Here is a 20830-nt window from a genome sequence, read left to right on the forward strand (position 1 = left end):
AGGTCAGTCTAAAAGAGGAAACGGGTTAAAACAAAACACTGCGGACTAGATGAAGAGGTCCCCAAACCAGCACAAGACACTCAGTGTAGCTCATGTCTCTCTTCAGCATCTGTCTATAGAGCACTTTCCTATCTGGTAGATGAGAGCCTATCACCTCTCCAGCATCTGGCCACAGCAGCTAGGCTGGCAGGCTGATGGAAAGCAAACCCAAAAATAAATAAATAAATGAACGAATGAAAGAATAAATAGATAGATAGATAGATAGATAAAATCTTAGCAAATGGAGCTGGTTCCCAGCCAAATATTCAATGACATAAGCCAATTCATCCCTCTAAGTGGGTTTCTTATTAGCATTATTACAAAAACCTAACATTACAAACACTCAGGTATATAACTCATAAACCATCAATCAATCAGCCCACCAACTCTTTTTTCACTTCAATTTTTATCTTTTTTATTTTTTGTTTCCAAAAGTCCGTTAAATTTTGTCACTAACTATTACAATATAAATCATTTACTTCTTATATAATAAACCTTGGAGAATAGCAACTAGTTAAACTGGTAACTATGGCTCAAAACTGTATTAAAACAGGGACCTAAAAATGGTGGTGCACGCTTTTAACCCCAGCATTGGGAAGCAGAGATAGGCGGATCTCTGTAAATTCGAGGCCAGCCTGGTCTACAGAGTGAAAGACGAGTAATGGTCCAGCTTATGTTTCTAGGAAAATGAAACAGTTTTTTGCTTATTATAATATTAGGCATGTTACAGGTATACCATACAATCCTACAGGTCAAGCAGTCATAGAAAGATCAAATCGAACTATAAAGGATATGTTAAACAAACAGAAAGGGTCTACAGAGTTGAAGATTAGATAATTGTAGTTACCTTCCTCATGATTTAGCTAAACTTAATTTCAACACATTATTTAGACTCCTTGAAATAGAATGCTTAGTAAAACTTTTGTTATTTGTTTCTTGCTTAATATTGTTTGTTGCTTGTATTTTATATTTGGTATCTGTTCCTATTGTATATAGTTGTATTGGTTTTGGTTCAATCTTGTTTAGACAAAAGGGGGAGATGACAGGGGAGCTCAGCCAATCACATTTGGCTAGGGTGTGGCAATCTGGGGCCAAGGAAGAAGGACCTGGGAATCCAGGTGCCCGCCCCTTGTTTTCTCTTTCTCTTGGCTGCCCGTGGTTCTCGCGGGACCCCAGTCGTGTGAGTTTCTCTGTTTTCCAATTATTAAATTATATTCTTTTGTTTTTGAGCTGGTCTGGTTAATTCTAACTACCGGTCAACCACGCCCATCAATGGAGGACAGAGGTTGACACTGGTGTCTTTCCTCGACCACTCACCACCTTTATATTTTTGAGATGGTCAAATTTTTTGAGCCTGAGGCTCTTCAATTCTGCTAGATGAACTAGTGAGCTTCAGGGAACCTGCCTGTCTTGTCATCTCTCCCTTCCCGCCCTAGTACTGGGGCTAAAGGTACAGCACTACTTACTAGGCCTGCCTTCTTATTGGGGGCCTGGGATCTTGTTTATATGGCAGGCATATTACTAACTAATTGGAAAAGTTTTTTAGCTCTACAGCCAAACTAGCTAATGACAAGTCCACTGTTATGGTTCTTGTTTTAGTTCTGTTCTAACACAGTACCACTATGTCACTAGCATTAATCACAAAATAGTAACTACATCAACAAGCTCATGAAGGCAGAACTTGGTCTACACACGCATTTCACAACACTTGCAGTGAGACCAGCATGCAGGGGGTGGAGAGAAGGCACAGCAGTTAGAATGTAAACTGCTCTTGCAGAAGACTTGCGCTCTATTGACAGCACCCAGTCAAGCAGCTCACAACCACGTATATAACTCCAGCTCCAGAATAATCCAGCTCCAAAGATCCAATGCCTCTAGCCTCTATAACACTCACATTCATATGTACGCGCACACATACACAAGTACATAATTAAAAATAGTAAAAATAGCCTTAAAAAAATGAACGACATTCATTGGGTGGTGGTGGTGCATGTGTTTAAACCCAGCACTAGGGAGGCAAAGGTAAGGGGATCTCTGTGAGTTCAAGGAGTTCCAGATTAGCCAGAGCTTAAAAAAAAAAAAGTGAAACCCTGACTTGAAAAAAACATGAAACATGACATTCGTGATTTTTTTTATTGATTTCATACACGTTTTCTGTGAGTCTTGATTTTTTAGAATTATTTAATTGTTTGTGTTAGACTGCTCATGGGACAGGAGTTACAGATGACTGCGAGCTGCCACGTGGTGCTGGGAATCAACCCTGGGTTCTCTGCACGAGCCGCAGTGCTCTTCACCATGGAGTCATTTCTCCAGGCCACTGTGTGTTTCTTATTGCTGCTCAGATCTACTCAGGGATCATTCATTACTATACTCCTCTTTGAGTTCAAGAGATGCAAGGTTCTCTAGAGAGGTAAGTATTTCCTACTTTAAATAATAACTATCGATGCTTTCCACTCAGGATGCAAGATTCTAAAGTTTAAAAAAAAATCACTATTTCAGAAGTCAGAAAGCAATTCTCAATGGAAATAAGCAAAGATTTTCAGATATTCAGCAATTCAATGTGTGCCCTACTAGATTATGTACAAAATTTCTTAAAGTAAGCCTGGCGTGATGGTGTATACCTATCCACCCAGCACCCAAGAATTTAGTTAAGGTGGGGAGACTGCCATGAACTCTAGCCCAGTCCGGGCTATTCAGCAAGACCTTGTGTTCTTTTCCCATCTTCTCCCTTCAGCACCACCAAACAATGACCACAAAACTTAATTTAAAAAAAAAAAATTAAGCCAAGGCATTTAGAAGAGGCAGGTGGATCCTGAGTTCGAGACTAATCTGGTCTACAGAGCACGTTCCAAGACAACCAGGGCTACACAGAGAAACCCTGTCTTAAAAAAAAAAAAAAAAACCTCAAAGCCAACTGAACAAGTTACTAATACCTTGACTCAAAAACAACCCCCCCCCCAAAAAAAAGGGTAGAGGGGGCTACATAGTTGACTACTCATCAGTTAAGAGCACTTCTTGCTCTAGCAGAGGACCCAGGTTCAGTTCTCAGTACCCACATGGTAGTTCACAACCATCCTTAACTCAAGTTCCAGAGGATCTGGTACCCTTCACAGGCACACACATGGCGCACAACCACATATGCTGGCAAAACAGTACAGTTAAGTTAATCTTAAAAATATTTTTTAGGGGCTGGAGAGATGGCTCAGTGGTTAAGAGCACCGACTGCTCTTCCAGAGGGACCCGAGTTCAATTCCCAGCACCCACATGGCAGCTTACAACTGTCTGTAATTCCTGTTCCAGGGGATCCAACATCTCACACAGACACACATGCAGACAAAAACACCAATGTACATAAAATACAAATAAATAAATTTAAAAATATATATATTTTTTAACTCAAAACTTAAAAAGGCAGATAGCTCAGAGGCAGAATGCTTGCCCAGCATGCTTAGGTTTAATCACCTATGCAGATAAAGAAAAACACTGAGGGGAGAGAAGGAAAGAAGAAAAGAACAGAAGGGTTTGAATATGACATCCTAAAGCCATCCAATATCTAAAGCCAGGAGGAGTGTGTGTGGCATCCAGTTCACCCTCCATACAAAGCATGCATTTTTTCAACATCACCAACAGGTGGTCCTGCAGTTTTTGACAACAAGACAAAATGTTCCTCCTCTTCCAAATCAGTCCACCATCCACTTTCCTCAATAAAACTTAAATGGCATCAGCTGGTTCTTTTGGCTCCAACTTCATTCAAGCACACAAGTATAAACCTTAACTAATATAAAGACCTAGAAGTCACAGTATTTTCAACTTGCTTATTTATTTATTATGTATACAGCGTTCTGCCTGTATATATAGGAAGAGTGCACCAGATATTAAAGATGGTTGTGGGCCACCATGTGGTTGCTGGGAACTGAACTCAGGACCTCTGGAAGAACAGCCTCTTAACCACTGAGCCACCAAATTTAAATTTAAGAAGCAATGAACTGCCAGGTTATAGTGGCACACACCTTTAATCCCAGCACTCTGGAGGCAGAGGCAAGAGATTCTTTGAGTTCAAGGCCAGCCTGGTCTACAGATTTAGTTCCAGGATAGCAAGGGAGGCAGGACTACACAGAAAAAACCTTGTTTGGGGGGAAAAAAGAAGCAATGAACCTAAAAACATTAGCAGCATCTCCCCAATGGAAAGATCAATTTATTTTCACTTTTAAAACTGAGTATGGGATCATACAATCTTAACAGATAACAGGCCTTAGACCCATCAAAATTTAATTCTCATGTACCACAGGAATCATCACATCAATAAAGTCCTGAGCAGTACATTCATGGTGTGGAGTCTGAAATGGGAGGGGAGGAAGGAGCAAGGAGGTTTAGTCTGCATGTTGAGTAAATCTGAATATATTTGGTTTGATTTGGTTCAGCTTTCTGAGACAGGGTCTTATGTATCCAATGTTGGCCTTAAAATCCTGGTCCTCTTGCCTCCCCTTCCAACTGTTGGTATTACAGGGAGTCCCCACAGACTACAATTTTAAAGCAATTGTTTCTAGTACATGAGTCTTGTAGGTAGTATGGTTTGATAGCAATAGATAAAAACAATCTGCAAGTCAGGTATGGAGGTATTACATTCTAGCCCAGCACTGAGGAAGCAAATACTGGCAGATCACTATGCGTTCCAGGCCAGCCTGGTCTACATAGTGAGCCTGGAGGCCCTACCAGGGCTACAAATTAAGACCCTGTCTCAAAAACAACAATAAAATAACCTGTAGCATTTGTTTACTTTCTATTACTTTACTGTCTCTAACTTGCAATTTTAAGAAAGTAAACTTTATTACCTATTGGTAGTACTGGAAAATTTTTTAAGATATGAACTACTAAAAATTACCCATATTACTTTTAGACCCACTTGGACGCCTTTCAGCTTCTTGGAAATCTTTTGAAGGTACAGTATGAGTAGACACAGCTTTACTGAGTCATTCAACTCAAGAGATACGGCAGCAAAGGTCCTGCCTCAATGATGAGCACTGCAATGGACAGAGAGAAGACAGCAGGAAAAGCCAAATCTGCTGTAAGGAAGTTTTGTCTACAAAAGAGATATTCTCACAGGGAATTACAAACTGAGAAAATGTCAGGAAGGTGAAGTACAGGGTGCTGTAAGAACATGCAAAGGGGAACTGATCTAACCTGTGAATTCACATAAGGATTTGCAGAGGAAGTGATGGCTAAACTGAGATCTGAATGGAGACCATTCACATTGATGTAAAAACAGTCTCCACAAAATAAAAGGACAGGTCCAATAAAATAGCTACCTTTGGGATCTTTTTCCTAAAACAATCTTTTAAAAAAAAATAATAGGGGGCTGGAGAGATGGCTCAGAGGTTAAGAGCATTGCCTGCTCTTCCAAAGGTCCTGAGTTCAATTCCCAGCAACCACATGGTGGCTCACAACCATCTGTAATGGGGTCTGGTGCCCTCTTTTGCCCTGCAGGCATACACACAGACAGAATATTGTATACGTAATAAATAAATATTAAAAAATAATAAAATAGGGGCTGGAGAGATGGCTCAGCGGTTAAGAGCATTGCCTGCTCTTCCAAAGGTCTTGAGTTCAATTCCCAGCAACCACATGGTGGCTCACAACCATCTGTAAGAGGTCTGGTGCCCACTTATACCCTGTAGACACACAGAATATTGTATACATAATAAATAAATATTTTAAAAAAATAAAATAATAAAATAAGTCATAAAATATTTAAAAGCTAGTAGTTCACAGTTCCGTGGGAGGTGTCTTTCTCATCTCTCATAGCATCCTGCTCAATATTACTAGGATTACGGTAGTCACTCGAATCTGTTGAAATGATTAGTGCAGTATAATACTGATGTTCATACTGTCTTCAACTGTCGGGCGGTGGTGGCGCACGCCTTTAATCCCAGCACTTGGGAGGCAGAGGCAGGCGAATCCCTGTGAGTTCGAGGCCAGCCTGGTCTACAAGAGCTAGTTCCAGGACAGGCACCAAAAACTACAGAGAAACCCTGTCTCGAAAAATAAAAAAAAAGAAACAAAAAAAAAAACCTACTGTCTTCAACTAAGCAAAACAGGTTCACAAACTTTATCTCAGAACATAAGAAATCAAAGGTGTTTCCATCTCCCGCATAAGGCTGATACAGATTCAGTGAAGGCCTGGCATGTTTAAACCCAAAACTGGGGGTGGGGAGGAGAGGCAACCAGATCTCTCTGTGAGTTCCAAGCCCACCAAAGCTACACAGTGAGACCATACATCAAAAAAGAAAAAGTAAGGGCTGGAAAGATGGCTCAGAGGTTAAGAGCACTGGCTGCTCTTCCAGAGGACCTAAATTCAATTCCCAGCACCAACATGATGGCTCACAATCATCTACAACAATATCTGGTGCCCTCTTCTGGAATGCAGGCATATATGCAGGCGGAACACTGTATATATACATAATTAATAAATAAATCTAAAAAAAATAAAGAAAGAAAAAGAAAACCCCTAGTAAGATAATGTGTAACTCAACACTGGGTAAATCCTGAAGTGCCTACAGTATGGATTTAAAAGGTTGATTAGTCAGGCCAGCACACACCTTTAATCCCAGCACTCAGGAGGCAAAGGCAAGCTTATATCTGTGAGTTCTAGGCCCAACCTGGTCTAAAAGCAAGTTCCAGAACAGCCAGAGCTGTTATACAAAGAAACTCTGTCTGAAAACAAAAACAAAGAAAGTGTGATTTGTCTAAAATAATTTTTTATGCTCACATGTGCTTCCGTTTCCTTATAATGAAAACCACTAATAAATGTATCTCCTCTCTAGCCTTGGTTTTCTGAGGGAGATGAAATTACCTATACCTATATCATCTACTGCTAGACTCTGACCTCTAAGCATTTAAAAGAGCCCATATTGTACTCCTCAGTGTTAGACTACTTCCCCAAAACGTCAGTCTCTCAGGACCCCATGATTCCTCTAAAGAAAGAGAACACATACATGTGGTGATTGCTTGTGTGTGCTCTAACAAATAAAGCTTGCCTGAAGATCAGAGTGTGGAGCTAGCCACACTAATTAGCCATAGAGGCAAGACAGTGGTGGCACACACCTTTAATTGCAGCACTAGGGAGAGGCAGACAGATTTCTGTGAGTTCAAGGCCATCCTGGGCTATAAGAGATTGAATCAGTCTAAGAGAAACTGAGTCAAACAATGGTGGCTCACATCTTAAATCTCAGCACTAGGGTTGTTGAGACAGGAATAATATGGCTGGGTGGAGAAAGGAATATAAGGTGGGAGGAGACAGGAGCTTGCAGCATTCAGTCTGAGGATTTGTAGGGACAGGATTGTCTCTTTGGTCTGAGGATTCAATAGAGGTAAGAACAAGCGCTTGACTGCTCCGCTTCTCTGATCTTTCAGCATTAACCCCTAAATCTGATTCCGGGTTTTTTATTGGTAAAACCAATTTGAATTTGTGCTACACATACACTTAGCTTGTGAATGCCTGTAATCCCAGGACCTGTACAAGCATAACATGAATTCAAGGTCAGCCTAGACTAAGCAGTGAGACCCTATCTCAAAAAATAATTGGGGGCAGGGGGCAAAGGGAACGGACAGTTCAGTGGTAGTGTTTGCCCAGGACACATTAAGACTCTGGGTTCAATACTATCCGTTCTACATATGTTTCATTTAGTTGTAAATCTCAACCAAATTGGGGCTTCTAGGTGATCTAAATAATGGTAAAATTTCATCCGTCTTGGGCTGAGGAATGTGACTCAAGAGGCAAGAGTTCTTGCCTAATATGTATTATGAGACCCTTGGGTTTGAGTCCCAGCTTGCACGTGCTCTCTCTTTCTCACACACAAACACAACTTATATTTCTTGAAGAAAAAACAAAAACAAAAACATGTCAAAACAGCCAGTAAAAGACCTATTTACTAAAAGTAAGTTCTGACTTCCTAACTAAAGATGACTATTGACTACTTTGTTTGCTTTATTGAGATAGGGTCTCACTATATAGTTATAAGGTGAAGGGTGGCCTCTAGGTGTCAACCCTCCTTATACAGGGCAAATTATCAGCTCTATTTTAAAATCAAAGCCAAAACTCACCACCATCCTATGGTATCTATATTCCTAGAACTTGATTTACTTAATTTTTTTTTTTACATTTTATTTATTTGGTTTTTCGAGACAGAGTTTCTCTCTAGCTTTGGGGCCTGTCCTGGAACTAGCTCTGTAGACCAGGCTAGCTTCAAACTCACAGAGATTCACCTGCCTCTGCCTCCCAGCTGCTGGGATTAAAGGTGTGCGCCACCACCACCCGGCCTAGAACTTGAAAGATAAAGGAAAGGAGAATCAGGAGTTCAAGATTATCCTCTGCTACCTGACAAGTTCAAAGCCAGCCTGGTCCATTTGAGACCTCACCAAACCAAAAAAGTCACTTATATTCAGAAATGACAATAAGTACAAACTCACTTATGGAAAGAAAAACTTCAATTGCAACAGAGATGAGTTTAAATATGTCACAAAATACAAATGTATCTCAAGATAGATAAAATTTTACACACACACACAAAGTATCAAAGCACTCAAATCACCCAGTTAAAGGCAACTTATGCATTTCAGACTTTTTTTTTCTTTTGAGACAGGGTTTCTCTGTGTAGCCCTGGCTGTCCTGGAACTCACTTTGTACACCAGGCTGGCCTCAAACTAAGATATTCACCTGCCTCTGCCTCCCAAACGCTATAATTAAAGGCGTGTGGCAGTGTTTCAGACATGTTTTCAAGAAAGTTGAGTGTAGTTTTTAAGCTCTTAGAACACCATTTTAATACTTCTAAACAAATGGTCTTTTTCTTACTATGCAAACCAGAGCTACTCGATCCAGATGAAGTTTGTCATAAGAATGATCCAAAAAAGACTTTCAGGGCTGGATGCCTAAAGTAGCAAGGGAGCACTTACCTAACAAATGACAGAGGCCCTGAGGTTCTGTCCACACCCAACACTGGCGGGGAGGAGCACAAAAAATGGGGAAAAGGAAGCAACACCCAAATTAGTAATCATTAATGCGAGTAAATTTCTTTTTCTTTCTTTTTTTCTTTCTTTCTTTCTATTTTTTGGTTTCTCAAGACAAGGTTTCTCAGTAGCAATGAACTCGCTCTGTACAACAGGCTGACCTCAGACTCACAGAGATCTGCCTGTCTCTGCTTCCCAGGGCTGGGTTTAAAGGTGTGTGCCACCACCGTGTGGCATAAATTTCACTTTTTAAACTTTTTCATTCTTTAGCTATACATATATATGTGAATGCCACATGTACGCAGGTGCCCAAAGGAGTCTGAAGGAGGGCTTTGAGTATTCTGGAGCAGTGATTACAGGCAGCTGTGAGCTGCCTGATGCGGGAGCTGGGATCTGGACTCTGAAGAACACCAAGCACTCTTACTTCTACTGAGGAATCAATCTTCCAGACCCTGTGAATTTAACTTTGAAGCATGTTGCATTTTTATATCATCATTATTTGGTTTTTAGTTTTGAGATAGGGTCTAATTATGTAGCCCAAATGGGCCTACATAGGCCAGGCTGGTCTTGAACTCAAAAAGATCCACCTGTCCTGTCAAGGTGCGTGCCACCACCACAACACCCACCTGGTTTTGGATTTTTTTTTCTTTTTCTTTTTTTAGGTAGGGTCCCACTATATAGCCCATGTTTGCCTCAAACTTGTTAACTGTACCCCAGGCTGGCCTCAAATGTGCTAACTATAGTCCTGGATGGCCACAAAAATCACAAATTGAGTGCTAAGATTGTAGGTGTGCACAACCACAGTAGGATCTAATTCTAATTTTTCTAAGATTTATTTTATTTTTTTTAAAATTATGTGTGTGTGCTCTAAGTGAGTACTCAGAACTCTGAAAAGTTCTGGAGTTTCAGGTACTGGGGAATAGCCTGACACAGGTTCTGGGAACTAAACTGGAGTCCTCTGTAAGATCAGTGCAAGTTCTTAATCTCTAAGTCACCTCCCCAGCCCCTAAACAAGCTTAGATAACACAGTCTTTTAAAATTATTTGCAGAGAAAAACCTTAATAATCTGGTATTCAAAGAAGGAATGTTGAGATAGCAGCTTCTTTTTTGACAATTACTCTTAGTGCTTGTTTCTATAATTTACATCTACTGAGTGTGTGTCAGGACTCTAAGGACCATTATAGCTATTATATTACGAATTATAATGTGCACTGAAACCCTCTCTTTTTTAAAGGAATAAAAGGAAAAGTTTCAAAAGTATCCAAGGTCACCAATGAGTCAATAATAAAGTTGGAAGTTAACACTAAAACTTCAGCTCCTACACTACAAACCGCAACTTTCCAATCCCAAAAGAAAGAAGAGTTAACCGACTACTTGCAAAAACCACCCACCACCGTAGTATACTGACTAAACCCAAATCAAAGATTCACCCTGGATTAAAGAAACAACACGCAACATTTGCATACCATTATCTCCTTCCTTGTTCTCATAACCATACAATACAACATAAAAGAAAAAAACCTCTGGATATATTAAGCCTTGGTAATGTGTACTCTTCGATATGAACAATTTATTTTCCCACCAACTGAACATTTATAAGTTAATCTTTCATCACCTTGTCACATTCCATCCGAGGTGCTATGGGGTACATTCATTCCTCACTCAACAGACAAAAGTTAAAAACAAGCAACTCTCAGAACATAGATACATTGCCAATGACAGAAAGAAAAGCGTCAATAAATTGCTGCTTTTAACGAGACTTTTTAAAACACGATGACATTCCTCCCAGAATTACTGTTAAGTTCTTGGCCGGTTACTTAAAAGTAGCATTTAAGGCACATCCCTCCCTGTTTGGGGCATAGCCTGACTCGTCAGACAAGATAAATCTAGACACGCTCACACAGAACACCTCTGAAGCAACTTAGCCTATTGAAAACATCATTGCCACCTCCCAAGTGCGAGTACTCAAGCCCTGTCATAATACAAGGGACAGAATGACCCTCTTCAAAAATCTTTCGGGAGAAGGTTCCCTCGGCGAAGACAATGACAGCAGTTCTCCCGGGAAGGATTTTGGAAACAGTGTTGACACCGGGAGGAGAGGCTCCGAGGAAGTGTCAGTGCGGCAGCAGGTGGAGTAGCCCTGCGTGCCAAGCAGGTCCTTTCTGACCTAGTCTCCAAGTCCTCCGCCTCCCTGTCCCGGTTCCGCCTTACGGACCTTTCCGAGCCGCCTCGCGCCCCGGTCCTCTCACTCAGGGCAGGACTCTCGAGCCTCCCGGGAAGCCAGGCCACCTAAGACGGCCGCCGCACCTCTTCCGGGGACTCAGGCCCGCTCCCCGGCAGTGTCGGAACCTGATGGACCCTACCAGGGGAGGCAGCCAGCTGCTGTTCCCAGGGTCTCTCCGGCCCCAATTCCAGAACCCCTTCCCCTTCGAGGCACCGCCGCCGCCACCCGCCTCACTCCGGAGTACCCCGGCGGAGTTACCGGCCCACTCAAAAGTACCAGCGCTGGCCGCCCCCACCGGTCACCCCGGCCTCGCTGTCACCGCCCAGCTCCCGGCTTCGGCCCGCACCGCCGGCGTGCCCCCGGTGACGCTCGGGTCGGTACCTTGCGGACCCCCTTGTAGATATAGAAGTAGAGCTCCCGGCCCACATTGAAGCAGAGGCGGTCGCCGTTGCCAGACTGGTCGTTGAGGTTTACGAAGGAGACGCGGACAGGGTTGGATCCCTGCGAGTTGAAGGGCACCCGGTTGGGCCGGCTGTACTCCGAGTGCGGCAGCAGCTTGTACAGACCTTCCCGGGTGGTGAATTGGGTCTTAATCTCGTTCATCTCCTTCCCTCCTCCCTCCGTCGCCATCTTGGAAAGCAGCGTTCATCCTGCCCTAAGTGCCCGGATCACGCCCACCGCGCAGGCGCCGTCCTCGGCCGCTCGTTCTCCACTCCCCACCCCCTTTCTCGTGGCCCCGCCCATTCGCGAGCCCGCCCCTCGAAGGCGGGCCGAGGCGAAGGGGGAGGGCTGATTTACGGTCCCACTGCGCACGCGTGCTCACCTGGGGCGCTCCGCCCGGGGGGGGGGGCGTGCGCAAGCTCCTCCCCTGGGTGCCGCCCTCTCGGTGCCTGTGGGAGCGAGTGTGCCGCGCTCAAGTTAGGCGTTGCTAAGGTGAGTTGAGTCTGTGGGCGCTCTGACCTTCGCTGAATGGACCCTCACCCGGAGAAACTGAGAGAGGACGCCGCCTTGACCTCGGCCGGCTGGTTGTCCCGTGGACCGTAAGAGAGACGAGCGGGGAAGACCGGTGTTTGGACCTGTGCATCCCAGCTGTGCTCGCCCTCCCCCGGGATCTAGGGTGGGTGCCGGGTCCCAAACCCCTCTTCGCCTCCCCGACGCAGTTTCGCAGAAGACAGAGAAGGACTGGATTTTATTACACCCCAAGGTTTTGTTTCTGCTTGTTTGCTACTTGTTTGAAAGCAGAGTTGGAAGAGCATAAATGTACAGGACTTGCGTTTTCAAGCCTCACCCGAAATCTGACCGGTGAGCACTTTCGAGAAAGTTGGTCGTGTTAGCACTTGTGTCTCCTGTGCAAACATCGACACTCCGTCACTTCTAGAGGAAAGGGCGAGGGTCACAGCCCTTAGCTGCGGGACCTAGACATTGAATCTGTGCATGATATTCTTGCCTAGTACTTAATACTGCGTAATAAAGGTAAAGCTAATTAATTTTTTTGGTTTTTTTTTTGTTTTTGTTTTTCAAGACAGGGTTTCTCTGTAGTTTTGGAGCCTGTCCTGGAACTAGTTCTTGTAGACCAGGCTGGCCTCGAACTCACAGCGATCCACCTGCCTCTGCCTCCCGAGTGCTAGCTAGGATTAAAGTCGTGCACCACCACCACCAGTTAAAGCTAATTAATTTTTTAAAGCCTCGAGTGGAACTTAAAGTTGTTTGCTAGGAGAACCATAAAGTTATATGAAGTTAAAGTTAAATACTAAGGACAAGCTCGCACATTAAAGTTGTATGAAACAAGCACCATTTGATGCATCGATTTCTGGGTATGTGCACTGGAATACGAATGCTTCTAAAGTAATAAACATTATAATAGAATTCTAGAATGGAAAAAAATTGTTACATGAAGAATGAAGTACTCCTGAAAAGTCATGTCTGTAGAGTGAAAATCAGTGAAGCAAACCAGTGGTACTTGCAGTTGCAGAAAGAAGAAAAGCCTGAGCCCAGATGTTGGAGGCTAGCCTAGCCCACGGAGCAAGGCTCCAACTTACAAAAATTCATTTTAAAAAAGTGGGGAGCAGCCGGGCAGTGGCGGTGGACACCTTTAATCCCAGCACTAGGGAGGCAGAAGCAGGGGGATCTCTATGAGTTGAAAGCCAGCCTGGTCTACAAGAGCTAGTTCTAGAACAGACTCCAAAACTACAGAGAAACCTTGTCTCAAAACCGCTCCTCTGACAAACTAAGGTTGTGAAGTTTAAATCATAAACATTTTGTGTAGTAGAAAGCAAGAGCATAAACAACAGAAACTGTGCCAGTGCTGCAGAAATGCATGACACTAACACCTTGTAGCGTTTGTACATGCTGGCAAAAAGATAGCGCTACAATAAAATCCATTTGGTTATGTAATTAATTAGTTAATTTTTCTTTTGGGAGACTGTATCTCTCTCTCTCTGTCTCTATCTCTCTCTTTTTGTTGTTGTTTTTTGTTTGTTTTTTGTTTTTTTGTTTTGTTTTGTTTTCTGAGATAGAGTTTCTCTGTAGCTTTGAAGCCAGTCTAGAACTAGCTCTTGGAGACCAGGCTGGCCTTGAACTCACAGAGATCCACCTGCCTCTACCTCCCAAGCTGGGATTAAAAGTGTGTGCCATCACTGCCCAGCCTAAGACTATCTCTCTAAATAGCCCTAGCTGTCCTGGAACTCCATAGGAAATTCTACCTGCTGGGATTTGAGTGCTGGGATTAAAGGTGTGATCATCACACTCAATTTAAAATGCTCATTGTGGGGTTGGAGAGGTGGCTCAGAGGTTAAGAGCACTTGCTGCTCTCCTAGTGGTCCTGAGTTCAATTCCCAGCACCCACATGGTGGCTCACATTTGCCTGTAATGAGATCTGGTGTCCTCTTCTGGCATGACACTGTATGCATAGTAAAAACGTTTTTTAAAAATCCTTAATACATTTCTAGAATACACGTTAAATTTCATTTTGTTGTTATTTGTCTTTTTCTAAAATACAAATATGGATCAGAATTCTTAAAAATACTAGGGTATATTCGGTGAGCAATCCCAATCTCCCATAGCTATGTTATTTTGAACCAAAAACAGATGTTTATAATGGACATCTTGAGGAATAAATAACAGCCTCAATTATCTGAAAAGTATTCGGTTGGGTTTTCTAGTTAATAGCGGAAAATATACTTTAGGAGGGAAAACCTCAATAAGCAGAAACTGAACCAAAAAAATTGTTTACTTTCAACCATAATATTCAGTTGCCCATAAGACCAATATACCACTGGCATGATGTCAATGCCTTAGTCACAGCACTTGGCAGAGAGGGGCAATAGATAGCAAGGCCAGCCTAGTCTACACAAAGACGCCCAGACCACTCAGGGCCACATAGCAAAACTCTGTCTTTAAAAAGGAAAGAAAGAGGGACTGGAGAGATGACTCATAGGTTAAGAGCACTGACTGCTCTTCCAGAGGTCCTGAGTTCAATTTCCAGTAACCCCACAGTGGCTCACAACCATCTATACTGAGCTCTGGTGCCTGGTGCCCTCTCTAGTCTGTAGGCATACATGCAGACAGACCACTGTATACATAGTAAGTAAATAAATAAATAAGAGAGATACAAAAGAGGCAAAAAAAAAAAAAGGTAAAAAGTCTTGAGGCAGGCAAAGTGTAGATAAAGAGAAACAGGTTAACTTAAAAGAGCTCGCTCAGAAACGAGCCTAAGCTAGGCTGAGCATTCAAAACTAATAAAACTAATAATAAGTCTCCATGTCATGATTTGGGAGATAGTTGGTGGCCCAAAATAAAAAAAAAAATAAAGAAAATTAAGACCAGTAAGACCAGTATGCCTTAATGCTTATGTTAAGGCTTTATTCTGTATTTTTTTTATTTGGCCAAACATGGTAACATACTCCTGGAATGCCTGTCATTTCCAGAGGCTGAGAAAGGAGGGTGAAGAACTCAAAGCCAATCAAGCGAGGTGGCACATACCTGAAATACCAGTACTTGGGAAATGGGAGCAGGAGGTTCAAGGACATTCTCAGTAACTAGCCAGTAGAGAAACCAGCCTGGGCTACTTTAGACCCCTTTAAAGGAAATAATTCTAGCACTTGGGAGGCAGAGGCAGGTGGATCTCTGTGGGTTCGAGGCCCACCTGGTCTACAAATCGAATTCCAAGACACCCAGAGCTGTTATATAGAGAAACCTTGTATCTAAAAAACAAAAAGGAAAAAAAGAAGAAATGAAAAGCCAGTACTTCAGTCTGGCGTGTTGTCCAGTTTACTCACCAAGTCAAGGGCCAATATGAAGGACACTCTGTGCTTGTCTGCTTCCCATTGTAATTCCACTTTCTGTATAGACAGGTTCACTCTGGCCAGACAGCTCAACCTCAGCTGCATGTGTTCTCACCCACAGCAGGGGCAGAGCAGGAGGTATGCCATTCCGTGGCACACAGGGAAAGAAGGCCATGTCAGGATTATCCCCATGCTCGCTCCATCCTTAGATGGCTCAGTTTGCCTGGCTTATTATTCACAGTCAGAGCCATGCAGCTGATCTTCCCAAATCTGTCATTGGCTCTCATGTCCATCCGGGCACAGGGTGATACATGAGCTCCCTGAGGAGTCTGACTGAGGATGACAAAGAGCTTCACCCAAGTCTAGCTTGGGAACCAGTGAGTTTAACTGTGATCACTTTTAGGAACATAGGTGAAAGCTTACAAGAACATAAACAACTGGGCTGGAAAGATGGCTCAGTGGTTAAGAGCATTGACTGCTCTTCCAGAGGTCCTGAGTTCAATTCCCAGCAACCACATGATAGCTCACAATCACCGGTAATAAGATCTGGTGCCAACTTCTGTCTGCAGGGACACATACAGGCAGACCATTGTATACATAATAAATAAATAAATCTTTTAAAAAGAAGAAGAACATAAACAACTTAAGGGCATCCATCCACAATGGAACAGTGTCCTCTCCATCAGCAATTATTAATGGCTTATATATCCTACAGACCGGAATGTGCACCCTCCCCCCACTTCCAAAATAGCACTGTTGGTGGCACTGATCTTGTGAGATTCCTGTGCAAGTGACAGCAGCTGCTGTGGCTCAAGACGGAGGTGATTCTGTGAAGCCAGCTGCTTTCTGGTGAGGATGGGGAGCATTAAAAGGTCAGTGAGGCCCATGATCGTGAGCCCACCGCTGCACTTCTTCGGCTGGGAAGTGAGCTGTTTGGAGTGTCATTACAGTGGAGAAGTAGTTCATAAGCCCATGGTATATTTGACAGGGTGCTGCTGCTTCCAAGATGGAAATGGTACAGTGTAACCAACTGCCACCCGAGGGAATGATGCTATCTTTGAGCTCAGGGCTCGGCCTCCGCTGCTGGCAGATTGCTCAGCACCAGTCACAACCAGGTTCCCCCTTCCTGAGTAGAAGTCTGTCTTACTTCTCTGTTACCATGACCAAGACAACTTAAAAAAGAAAACCTTTAATTTGAGGCTTAAAGTTGCAAAGGTTATGTAAAAAAAAAATAATAAAATAAAAAAAAAAGTTGCAAAGGTTATCGTGTATGACAGTCATGTCAGGGAGCATGGCCGAAGGCAGGCATGGCACTGTAGCAGCGGGCACTAACTGGGAAGTGTGGGCTTTTGAAACCTCAAAGCCCACACCCAGTGACACACCTGCTCCAACAAGGTCACACCTCTTAATCCTTCCCAAACAGTTCCACCAACTGAGGAAACAAGCATTCAAAAATATTAACCTGTAGAGACCATTTTCATTCAAGCCACTACCTCGTACATTTTTCTAAGCCCTTGAAGAAACTTCATTCCTGCCATCATGACCACCCTGTTCATGAGCCCATTAGGCAATGACAGGGATAGCTGGGGAAAATAATTGACTGCTATCCACAGAATAGGTCATCTTATCTACTTGATTACAGGCTGTTCCTGATGAGGTCACTTTTTGGAGAGTTTACATGAAAACACGAATATCTTCACATCTTTTTTTCCATTTGGAGAGGTCTGTCCACATACTCTGTCACCAATTTTTCAATCATAATGCCCAGCCACCCAAATCATTGACTAAATCTCATCAATCTGTCTATAATTACATATCTGGCCATTTTTCCTTCTGAGTAAAATGTATAACAAGATGCACCACAAAAGTTCTACCCACTGTGGGGATTTTCCTCACCACTGTCCTTCAGGAATGCCCCAGAGATGGAGCATAGTGTTCCAACTGCTTTATTTCCCATTAGTGTTCACAGAACATGCACAACGATCTACAATCAGGCACTAGCCTTCTCTCCCTCTGTCAGCTGATCATAGGGCACACTCTAAGGAATGGATGCAGGAGTAAGAAACGTGAGCAACTCACAGGGGCTTCAGGGGTTTCTTGGGCCTCGTCTAACTTTTGATAATGGCTTACTGATGTTCAGGTCTGACTCTATGGCTTTGTGGATCAGATGGATAGCAGCCAGTTCATGATGGGCAGCTTTGGTTACATGGTAATTTAACGGCCCATTGTCAAGGATTCAGTTTCCACTTTTAGGTCTCAATGGCTGGCCAAGAACTCCCTCTTAAAAGGAGAGTAGTTATCTACAGGTAACAGCAGAGCCTTCCTCAAACCCTGCAAGGGAGAGGAGCAGGGAGGTGATTCAGCAGGTAGAAGTATATAGAGGCAGATCTGCTGTCCTGAGTTTGAGTCCCAATCCCAGAAGTTAGCAGGAGAATCTACTCCCAAGATTTATCCTTTGCTCTCCACACTCAGATCATGGCACAGGAGCACCTGTACTCACAACAAAGTAAATAATAAAAAAAATTTCAAAACCAGCATTTTTCAAAGTTACCTAGTATGTGGACAGAAGTAACATACCCCGTTGTGGGAGTAACTTCCGCTGCCTCAACCAATAGTCACTGAAATACGAGCCCACAGTGCAGCGGGGAGCGACTTCCGCTCCATCAGCCAATAGCTACTAAAATACCAGCCCACTGGGGCGTGGTATATTTCTCTTTTAAAAAGAGAAACAGATCCGGATCAGACCCTTTTGGTTCCGGCTCTTGGTTCCGGTGCTTGCTCCTGGCTCCTGCTCCCAGCTCCTGCGACTTGGCTCCCTTCCTGACGGTTTATGGTATATGTAAGTTTTACCCCCCAAAATAAATAACCCCTTAAAACATAACTGATGTGGGATTGATTCGCCGATAATACCCAAGTGAGGAGTATGCTGCCTCCAAAGCTCAAGTAGACTAGCTACCGTGCTTCTTTCCTAGTTAATGTAAGGGCTGGATGCAACAACTTATTCTCCACCTCAAACTGCGAAACCTCAGCAGCTGTTACAGCACTGGACTCCTAGGAATTCCACTGAGAGAGGACCCTTGGAAGTTAGTTGAATTTATTTCCCATTCTCCTACACACAAGTACTTTACCAAAAGGTCTGGAGTAGCTGCTGACTGACTCATGTGATCCAGTTAGCATGATGTCATCAGTGTAATGGACCAGTGTGATAATTTGTGGGAGAGAAGAAGATCAAGATCCCTGAAACTGCATAACACAGAGCTAGAAGTTCCTGTGTCTGAGGTTGGTCAGTGAAGGTGTGTTGTTGACCTTGGGCAGCTGAAAGCAAATCTCCTCTGGTGAACCTTATAGCCAAGTATATAAAAAATGGCATTTGCCAGGTCAGTAGTTGCATATCATGTTAATCTACCCAGGCAAGAAAACCACATCTGGTACAGGAACTGAAATTGGGTTCACCATGTGGCAAAGTCTCCAGTAATCAAGTGGCATTTTCTAAGATCTGCAGAGTTCAAATAGGAAAGTTAAATAGGCCTCTTAGGACTGCCACTCTGTTTCTTTCAAGCCCTTAATGGCAGTACTGGTCACTCTGATCCCACCAGAAATACAGTATTGTCTAGGGGTCACATTTTTTCCAAGTAAAGGTAACCCTAATGGCTTCCATTTGGTTTTTTCACCATAATAGCCCTCACTTTAGAGGTTAGAGAGCATGTTAAGTATAAATGTTCCAATTAGGCATTCTGGGACTGAAGAAATGACCGCAGGATGGGTTCACAGTCCCCCGGACACACTCGGTTTTGGTGACGTGACCTCCAAAAGACTCTAATTTTGAGGGCTACAGTGCTGTTTGGCTCCTCCCTAACTCAACATCAGTGTAGAGCTAGTATTCTCTTTCCTCATTACACAGTCTCCCTGGTAAAAGACCACAAGTCCCTTTAGGGAAGGACAAGACAGTGAAATGTCCTTGATAGGACCTGGCATCACCTTTATTCATAGGATTTTGGATCCACAAACTGGCTCAAGACTGAGAATTATTTGAGGGCCTGTAGCCCTCTGCCTCTATGATCCAAGGTATTTTTTTTGTTCTCTGGAATTTCTGCTTAATACAAACCAAATAATTCAGTAGGCTTCTTATCTGTTTAACTTGTGGGAACACAATGATCAATTAGCCAACATCGCAAGTCTATACGAGTCAGATATTCAATCATTGTTTGACTTTTGCTGTTCCCCTTGTCTTTGGTGACAGAATACTACCACTGGGTCCCACCACACCAGGTTCCAGTGTGCCCATTGCACTTAAGTGTCAAGGTTTTAAGTGGCTCTCACTGTAAGGTCTGCCAGAATGAGAGCAGCAACAGCTCCTCAGGTCCTGATGCTCCCCACAGATCTGTTTCCTAAAGCATCAGGAAGGGCACATCTGGACCCTCCCACTGTGGAGCTTTTACACAACACATCCACTCCACCATTCCAGTTTTTGGATCTTCAGAATACCTCTGAAGATGGTGCGGTGGTGGAGCACTCCTTTAATCCCAGCATTGGGAAGGCAGAGGCCTGCGGATCTCTGTGAATTCAAGGCCAGCCTGGTCTCCAAGAGCTAGTTCCAGGACAGCTAGGGCTGTTACACAGAAAAACCCTGTCTCTAAAAACAAAACAAAACAAAACAAAAACCACTTTATCAGTAGTAAACCAAGGCATGTCCAGCGTGTTCAGGTCTTACAGCAGGCCATCTTTTGCCCTATACTAAGCCAACCAGATAAGCTCTTAGCATCTTTCTTTCTTTCTTTTTCTTCTTTCTTCCTTTCTTTTTGTTTGTTTTGTTGTTTTGTTTTTTGACACAAGTTGGCCTCCTTGGAGAGCTGCCTGCCTCTGCCTCCCAAATTCTAGGATTAAAGTCGTATGCCTCCACTGCCTTTTTAGCGCCTCTCTTTGTAAACTAATGAGAATCTCTGCTCAGTGGACCAATAGCAATAAATTCAAACCCATCTAATTTCTTGTTCCTTACACCACTATCATACACCCTAAAATCTATTTTCTTCCCAATCCATGTTCCCCAGGCACCTGCTTGTATGAATTAAACTCTAAAGTTCTTTAGAAACAGAGAAGTGTAATGTACCTCCTGTCACAATGTAAACCACACCTTTAATGCAGGTCATCTTAGAGGCTGAGAGGTACATTTACATCATAGTTCATCCATCTCATGAAGGCTTGTGCCTGGGGTTTGGTTTGGTTTGGTTTGGATTTTTGAGACAGGCTATTACTGTTGTCCCATATGACTTCCAGCTCATGG

At 43.2% G+C, this 20830-nt stretch overlaps 1 protein-coding gene across 6 annotated transcripts in view; it reads right to left on the minus strand.

The window, feature by feature from the left end:
- The window catches only part of Wdr20 (WD repeat domain 20), a 66777-nt gene extending 54682 nt beyond the window's left edge, over nt 1-12095 (minus strand). Inside the window, exon 1 of one of the 6 annotated variants that reach the window (XM_048431311.3) lies at nt 11648-12095. In XM_048431311.3, coding sequence (XP_048287268.1) covers nt 11648-11896 — 249 coding nt within the window. In that variant the 5' untranslated portion in view covers nt 11897-12095. The remainder of the gene's footprint in view (nt 1-11647) is intronic. The other 5 variants (XM_048431312.3, XM_048431308.3, XM_048431309.3 and 2 more) reach the window with 5 other exon arrangements.
- Nucleotides 12096-20830: the final 8735 nt, after the last annotated feature.

Source organism: Myodes glareolus, chromosome 11 (genome assembly GCF_982192425.1).
Source record: "Myodes glareolus chromosome 11, mMyoGla1.1, whole genome shotgun sequence".
NCBI classification, from domain to species: Eukaryota; Metazoa; Chordata; class Mammalia; order Rodentia; family Cricetidae; genus Myodes; species Myodes glareolus.